The 9,033-nt window shown below is 46.0% G+C and overlaps 1 protein-coding gene across 1 annotated transcript; it reads left to right on the top strand.

Annotated features, from left to right (window-relative positions):
- Window positions 1-321: 321 nt before the first annotated feature.
- On the top strand, window positions 322-6,566 carry LOC131234389 (auxin efflux carrier component 4-like). The gene is made up of 6 exons (XM_058231228.1): window positions 322-1,817; window positions 1,920-2,223; window positions 2,313-2,398; window positions 4,072-4,229; window positions 4,924-5,000; window positions 5,789-6,566. Exons 1-6 carry the CDS (start codon window positions 599-601, stop codon window positions 5,853-5,855), a joined length of 1,911 nt encoding a protein of 636 aa, XP_058087211.1. The 5' UTR covers window positions 322-598; the 3' UTR covers window positions 5,856-6,566.
- The last annotated feature ends 2,467 nt before the right edge of the window (window positions 6,567-9,033 follow it).

Raw genomic sequence — 9,033 nt, forward strand, 5'->3', positions numbered from 1 at the left:
AATCACCAGGATAAATGTAAAAACAACATTGTTCTGATCCATGTCCCAGGAAGGGCCCACTGCACGAACTTAAGGTTTCATGCGCAATTTTACCTTGTTCCTGGTAGTGTAACATATATGAAATTTTTATAAATATGATATTTTAATTTATTTTATCATAAGGGTTTTCACCTTATGTACGGATAAGATTTTATATATACAACATGGTGGGCCCCAAATACCCTGTGTGTTGTATGCCCAGCCTAAAACAGGTGATGTAGACGATTCCAATCCCCATACATGCCCACCTCACTCACTACTCAGCTATATATTCAACACTCGCAAACCCTCTTCCTTTAAAGCTTGCTCCTCCACACCCAACTGAATAAAGCCCACAGCGTTCCCTATAATTACCAAAAAACCACACCACTGCTCTGCTTTCTCTCTGCAATTCCCAAATCCCAATCCTTTCGCAGCAGCTGCAGACATCCCTTCTCAGTTAGTTACCAAACGGTTTATATTTTGCCCATTCTACCCTTCCCATCCCCTTTAGTTACCACCCCTACCACTCTCCCTCTTCAAATACGAGAATTCCAGGCATTTCTTTTTCTCCAGGAAGATGATTTCATGGAAGGATCTTTACACGGTCCTGACCGCCGTGGTCCCGCTCTACGTGGCCATGATCCTCGCCTACGGATCCGTCCGTTGGTGGAAGATCTTCTCTCCCGATCAGTGCTCCGGGATCAACCGATTCGTGGCGATCTTCGCCGTCCCTCTTCTGTCGTTCCACTTCATCTCAACCAACGATCCGTACTCGATGAACTTCCGATTCATCGCGGCGGACACACTGCAGAAGATCATCATGCTCGTCGTGCTTACTCTCTGGACGAACCTGACGAGGAACGGGAGCCTGGAATGGATGATCACGATCTTCTCTCTGTCGACGCTCCCGAACACGCTCGTCATGGGGATCCCGCTCCTGATCGCCATGTACGGTAAATATTCCGGCAGCCTGATGGTGCAGGTGGTGGTGCTGCAGTGCATCATCTGGTACACGCTGCTGCTGTTCCTGTTCGAGTACCGTGGCGCGAAGATGCTGATCACGGAGCAGTTTCCGGAGACAGCAGCTTCGATCGTGTCCTTCAAGGTTGAATCGGACGTCGTGTCGCTCGATGGAAGGGATTTCCTTCAGACGGATGCGGAGATCGGCGACGATGGGAAGCTGCACGTGACGGTGAGGAAATCGACGTCGTCGCGGCGGTCGATCGGCGGTGGGCCGTGCTCGATCTCGGGGCTCACGCCCAGACCATCGAACCTCACCGGAGCGGAGATCTACAGCCTCAGCTCGTCGAGGAACCCGACGCCGCGCGGATCGAATTTCAACAATTCCGACTGCTACGGGATGTGCCCGACGCTGGGGCCCAGGCAGTCGAATTTCGGTCAGGCCGATCTGTATTCGCTGCAGTCGTCTCGTGGGCCGACGCCGCGGCCGTCCAACTTCGAAGAGCAGATGGCGTCGTCGCCGCGTTTCGGGTTCTATCCGGCACAGAGTGCGCAAACTGCTTATCCTGCGCCCAATCCGGAGATCTCCGCCATTGGGCCGAAGAACTCAAAAACGCATCATCTGCAGCAGCAGCAGATCAAGGCCCACCACGACGCGAAAGAGCTGCACATGTTCGTATGGAGTTCCAGCGCATCGCCGGTGTCGGAAGGCGGCGGGCTCCACGTTTTCGGTGGCACCGATTTCAGTGGGACCGAGCAATCTGGACGGTCCGATCACGGCGCCAAAGAGATCAGAATGCTGGTTGCTGACCATCCTCAACCTGAAGTGCACAAAGGTAAAAAGCAAAAAAAGAATTGACATTTACACCCTCCGTTTTTTATTTACGCATTCCATTTCTTTTGTAATTTGGTAATACCATAGTGCAATTTTGTAACAGCTGTAGTAGAAGGAGAGGATTTTGGGGGCGAGGATTTCAGCTTCGTGGGGAGAAGAGGGATGGGAGAAGGAGAGGACGACAGAGAGAAAGAAGGGCCAGCGGGGCTGTCGAAGCTGGGGTCGAGTTCCACGGCCGAGCTGCACCCCAAAGGCGCCGGTATCTCAGATTCCGGTGCCGGTAAGCAGATGCCTCCGGCGAGTGTCATGACGCGGCTTATCTTGATCATGGTGTGGAGGAAGCTTATCCGCAACCCGAACACGTACTCGAGCCTTATCGGGCTCATCTGGTCTCTCGTTGCATTCCGGTAAGGGCAAAATGGGGAATTTAAGAAAATTAGAAGAGAAGGAAAATGCTTTTTATTTCTAATTTATTTATTTAATTTTCTTATTACAGGTGGGATGTTTCGATGCCGAAGATAATCGAGAAGTCCATCTCAATACTCTCTGATGCCGGACTTGGAATGGCGATGTTCAGCTTAGGTGAGTGGCGCTGTTTGCTAACGTGCGCCGTGGGCGTATCGGGGTGAGTTGCCCGACATACCGCACTGGTAACCACGCTGGTCGACGCGGCGCATTTTTGTGGGGCCCTTTCTGTTTTTGTTAAATTACCGATATCTCCTTTAGGGTGCCTGAAATCATGGAGATGACTTCGATTTACCGCAGAAAATACACTTTTTGGGTGTGTATTTTGATATTTTTTTAGGGGCATTTTCGTAGCGTGGGTGGTCACTCCAGCTTACTCCTGCCAACATGAAAAGCGATCTAGACCATGTTCTGCCACAGAGACAATGATTGTCACCGTCCAAACTCATGTCCGGCAAACAGATGGGAACAACACGGACTGGAGTTAAATCGACGGTTCTAACCATCGTTGGGGTTTGATTGCACGGCTTGCGAGATATTTGGGCAGTGGCATTTGGTGATTACCTGATGAGCAGCCAATCGTGGGCCACCCAACCTCCCATTAGTGGGCCACCGATCCTCCCATTCGTGGAAAGCAGTGGGGACCTCCTCAGCCACACGCGGATGCGGCTTGCCTACTGACTCTGTCAGTAGCAGGGTGGCGACCGACAATGCTCTGTGGGCCCCACATGATATATATTTGTTTCATCAAAGCCGTCCATCTGTATTCTCAGATCATTATAGAGTGTGAGCCCAAAAATGAGGGAGATCTAAATCTCTAATGGACCACACCACAAGAAAACAGTGGAGATTGAATGCCTACTATTAAAAACCTCGTAGGGCTCACTGTAATGTTTATTTATCATCTAACCCGTTGATTACGTGACACACACCTGGATGAAGACAAACCTCAAATATCAGCTTAATCCAAAACTTTGGTCGCTGCTAAGAAGTTTTTAATGATGAGTATTCAATCAACACTCTTTACTGTGGTGTGGTCCATATGAGATTTAGATCTGCCTCAGTTCTGGGATGGTAACATAAAATAGTATGGAATAATGGATGGATCGCGTGGATAGGAAACACACATCGTGTTGGGGCCCACAGAGCACTGTCAGTATCCACTTCGCTACTGACGCACGTGCACATTTTCTGCCGCACGAGTGCCAACAGGGCATTTTAGCGGGCCACCTATCCACATCTAGGATGTCCCACAGACACGCTGGCTTTCAACGTGTGCAGCCTCTCAAGCCCGTACGGTCACAAAAATCTATCCTTCCTTCTCCTATGGAAATCTACCCTCCGTACTATATTTATCCTGCATGAGGCCGTTACGTTCGGTAAAAAGCGTACGTCCTCATGCTGCTGCGTGGCTTAGCAAGTGAAACCCCGATTGCACATTGAAGTCAAAGTGCAGTACCGAGATACACGTGTCGAAGATCACAGCCGTTTGTGACACGTACCCAACAATATTTCTTCACCTGGTAAACGGCTAAGAGTAATTGGCCAATAGTTCGAATACTGTTGATTTTACTGGGCTGATTTTATATACAGAGAGCCTGTACTGTTAAGATCCCTCGATGAACAGCTCTGATCTTGCACGCGTGACTCGCTTCCACGTGTGGTGGGGGTGGAGGTGCACTCGAACGAGTGCGATTCGCTATTTTCTTTCTGTCGTCTGTTTTTATGATTGGGCATGGGAGGGTGCTGGACCGATGGTTGCTAATTACGGGAGGATGTGTCTCTGACAGGGCTGTTTATGGCGCTCCAACCGAAGATAATCGCATGTGGCAATTCGATAGCCGCATTCGCCATGGCCGTCCGATTCCTGACGGGCCCAGCAGTTATGGCCGCTGCTTCCATCGCAGTCGGCCTAAGGGGGACCCTTCTCCACATTGCAATCGTCCAGGTAATATTCTCAACGTGTGAACAGAAAACCTAACTCTCGGAAAAATCTCTCTCACGGCGGGCACTACTCTGTGAAGAGCCAGTCCAATCCGTTCTCTGGTGGGAGCCACCATGGATAGACCATAGCCCAAAAGTCACACCTGCCAGATAACCAAAAACCCTTTAAAAAAGGGTATTCAACGGAACGTTGGTAGGCGTTTTACTTTTGATCCTACATCATCTATTCTCAGTCCAAACGAACGGTTGGATGCGTCCAATCCATATGATCGGCTCGGATCTTGCACACGAATGCCACGTCTACGGATAAGGAACGGGCTAGAATAGATGAGGGCGAGGAAGCGGCGTTCGATGACGAAAACGTCACACGTGGCAGTTTGGGGTTGTTTGATCCAGGCCGTATGTATTTGGCTCGATCCGCGGATACCTGCGGTCGGAAATACCACTAAAACGACACCACCAGCCATCAGCTTTTCCCGCTGAATGGTGACAGTTAACAACTTAACTTTTTGACCGTTCATTTCAAGTCCTTTGTCAGTGTGCGAAGCAAGACTGCCCGTTTGCTTTGACTCGCGAACCGTGGGATCCATGATGGGACCTACTAGATGGGAGGTCTGGATTAGCGACTCACTGCCACGTGGCAGGAAGAAAATACCTACGGTAAAACATAAATTTTTTTTACTTCTTTTTCTATTCAGGCGGCTCTTCCACAAGGCATCGTTCCCTTCGTTTTTGCCAAAGAATACAACGTTCATCCCGCCATTCTCAGTACAGCGTAAGCTATCCTCCTAATAATTACGAAAATGCCATCTCTCTTTTTTTGTTTAATACATAGTGCCCTCTAAGGTCGACTTAATAACAGTCAACACTCAATAAGTACGTTTCTAACTCAAGCTTATGTGTATAGACCTGTGTAATAGCTCTAGAGGGTATTTGTGTCCAAGAGCTTTGCTCAGGCCACACGCGTGGAGCATTTTCTCCTTATGGCAAACGGGTGTGACATCCAATCCATCCATCAGAGCGGTATCACTATGCAGAAGCCCCTTCCCAAGAATCGGGTCAATCCACTCGTCAGGTGGGCCAAAATTCACTAAATGAATGTACGGCCATGAAAAACATGGCCCACGTTCTCTACACGTGTCCACCTATTTCTAATATCATGCCACAGCTGCTGAGTGGACTACCCGTTTTTTGGCTAACAACATGTACACGTTGAGACCCATCTTGATGGATGGCTTAGATATTGCACCTGTTTGCCACTCATGCATTTACGTGATCTGGACCGTTCATTTCTTAGGCCATTGCGCTTATGAGCAGTGCTCCAAAAGTTACAACAGTGGGACAATCCTAGCCATCAAATTGAGAAATTCCTTTTTCCATGGTAGGAATTTTTTTGGCCCTAATCTTATTGCTATTGCTCATCCATGGTGGGACCCACTTCATCGAACGGCCGGGATGGTATACATGGTTGCTACTAAAATGCTTAGACATCTAACTTCCTTTAACATACTGATTATGTTTATAATATATATAATAATAAAATCTTCTACTCTGTAATTTCAGGGTCATATTCGGAATGCTGATCGCTTTACCAATTACTCTCGTTTACTACATCATTCTCGGATTATGAATACGACGGAGAGTCAGTAAAACCGATCACACCCAATTTCCGATGACTGGAAAATCCAATGACGGGCAATTTTCCGACGGAAGTCAGGAATTCTCATGTTACCTAGGTGTATCTGGGATTTCTTTGGCACCTACCAACAGACCGACGGTGTTTGAAAGCGGCAGATATTCGCATTGGATATGAGAATCAGCGGTCGATCGTAACTGACCCATTTGATTTTTCAGAGGGCCTCATCTATGGATGGCTAAGATGAAGTTAAAGCGAACGAATTCAATAGGAGAAACCTGCAGGAGTAAAGAGGAGAAAATGGTTGATATATTTTTTTATATTTTCTTTTTCTAAAAAAATACAATCTTGTATTGAAAATTCCTCGCTGCTTTTTGTAGTCTACAGAAGAGCATGTTCTCCACCATCAGAAAAAAAAAAAAGCATTGGGAATCAACACCTTCATGAAAAATGGTTTTCTTTTTCTTTTATTTTCTTTTATTTTCTTTTATTTTTTTAACTTTTTCTTTTGTGAAATGGCGTAGATCCTGCAATGGTTTCGGTTGTCTTCTTGCTTTTCTTCTGAAAAAGAGAAATATGGTGGATTATACTTGCTTTTTTTCGAAGAATAGACTATACACTGTAACTCGATGTATGCATCCGATCGAGACCGTCCAAAGTGGCCCACTTCTTAGATCGACCCTTGGGTGAAAATTTTGACGGTGGGATATTGTTAATGAGTTCTGATTGATTGTCCATGAGATCTTGGTATTAGTTGGACGGTTAGGAGTGTCTTGGTCCAGGGAGTTGATTTGGTGTTACCCTTACCGTGTGGGGCCCACCTTGATGAATGTGTTGCATATCAACGCCGCCCATCCGGTTTTTCATCTTGTTTTAGGACGTGGTACCAAAAATTAAGCAGATCTAAATCTATGGTGCACTACACTGGAAAAAAAGTGGTGAATGACCGTCATCAACGGGTTGGATGGCAAATAAACATTACGGATCTGCTTACGGTGGGCCCCGAGAACTTTTTAATGGTAAACGTTCAATCACTATAGTTTAATGTGGTGTGGTCCACCTGATATTAGGATCTGCTTAATGTTTTGTTTTAAGTACTAAAATGGCTGGAAAAGCGGATGGACGGCATGGATATACAACACATCATCAAGGTGGGACTCGCTGTAAATCCGCTCCCCTCGGTCCATGTCACTTTCTGGCTTGAGAGAAACTTTGATACTCTGGCAAAGTGTGACGAATGATTTGCAGGCGCTTAGACTTGAATCTAAACCGTCCAAATTCTGCATCTCAGTTTAGATGTGTCAATAACTCAGAATTACTAGTATTTGATCATCTTACTAACGGATTAGTGGACCTCTATTAGACGGTTGAAATGAGTAGTATTCAATTCTCCCGTTTCAAAAAACAGGTGTCTACGGATCAGGATTGTTCAACAAATCTGACTTTGGGGCTCTGAGTTAGCGAATGTCGGTTCCAGAATCTAGTCGGTGTAATTTGAAGTAATGCATGACACGTGTACAGTTTCACAGTGCCTGCGTATCATGGGTCGTAATCTTCCAGAGTATCAAATAACTCCCCTTTTGGTGATGGACCATTTGGGAGGTTCTCATGTCGATTAGACAGATTAGATCCATGGTTGGCGCATCAACTGTTCGGTGCAGATTGATTGTAGACTGAGTTAGAGTATAAATGTGTGCGAATCTTGACCGTCAAATGTTTGATCCCAGTGTGGAGAGAACATATGCTGATAATCACATCAATAAAAGGGAATCCTAACCATCCAATAGGCGGCCATGAATGAACCGTTGAAGAGAGAATGGCCTTTTGGGCTTTCTCTACTCACGAAATGCAAAGGTTTTAGTGCAGAGAAGAATCGGTGTACCCTGCACCTGTTCATACACCATATGTCTATTATATGCACATCCCAACCGTTAAACTCTCTTGGTATATGATCAGGTGTGGGCACCAATACTCATTGGAGATAATATATCAAGATATGTCTGCACCAGCTTATCATTGTTTATGCACTACAACCATTCCCATGATTTTTACCCTTTGCTTTCAATCTAAGGAAATCAAGAACACTCAAAGGTTAGGATCTTAAGTCACTAACTCGATTGCACTGGCGCCACACGTGAATAGTAAGTGGTTGGGCCCCACACTAGATAAGAAGATGGAGAAGATACACAGAAAAGCCGGTACATGCAATGCACCGAATCAATTCCCCGTCGTGTTCTTTGTAACTTTTAGTAAAGCAAGCAGCAAATGGGCTCTTTAAAAGCACGTTGGCTTTGGTAGGAGACGATAAGCTTTTGTAAGGTTGAGAGAGAAAGAGAAGGGTCAAAAGCTGCTGCTTTTTCATTCACTTTATATCCCGAGTCGCTGCTACAACACTCCCCTTTTCAACTTTTCCTTTGTCGTGGACATTTTTATACAGGGGACTACAATTCTGTCATAGTTCACCACCATTTAAGTAAGACATGGTGGTGAGTGCTCTGCCGTACACTTGGCACAGTTGTAGGCAATCCAGACCGTCCAAATTTCTGAACCACCTGTGGATGGAGGATGACCATTGTATTGCAATGAGAATATTGTAAAAATAGAGGGCTAGATTGTGATAAGCTTGTGTGTATATTTGAGGCCGAGGAACTTCCCTTTTTGGTACCTAATCTGTTCATTTGAAGCGATAATTGGTCTATCCAAGCCATTGAACTGGGGCGTGGCTTCGGTCGATCCCCGGATCCACCACGGTGAGTGGATTCCTATCTGTGGGACCCACAATGATGTATATGACTTACATCCACGCTGTCCATCCATTTTAACACCTCATTCTATGTCATGATCTAAAAAATGAAGTAAATCTAAATTTCAGGTGGACCACACCACAGGAAACAGTGGTGATTGACAATTAAAAATTTATTTTGGGCCACAAAATTCTTCGATCAAGCTGATATGTTTATGGTCCCTTCATCCAGGTCTTTTGACCTTATCAACCGGTTGGATGGCAAATAAACACTCATTGGCCTCCCAAAATATTTTTAATGGTGGGTATTCAATCACCATTGTTTCTCGTGGAGTTGTCCGTATAAGATTTGGATCTTCTTCGTTTTTTGGATCATGCTTTCAAATGATCTGTCAAAACAAATAGACAGCGTGGATGTGAGGCATAATG

This window comes from Magnolia sinica, chromosome 19, assembly GCF_029962835.1.
Source record: "Magnolia sinica isolate HGM2019 chromosome 19, MsV1, whole genome shotgun sequence".
Classification (NCBI taxonomy): Eukaryota; Viridiplantae; Streptophyta; class Magnoliopsida; order Magnoliales; family Magnoliaceae; genus Magnolia; species Magnolia sinica.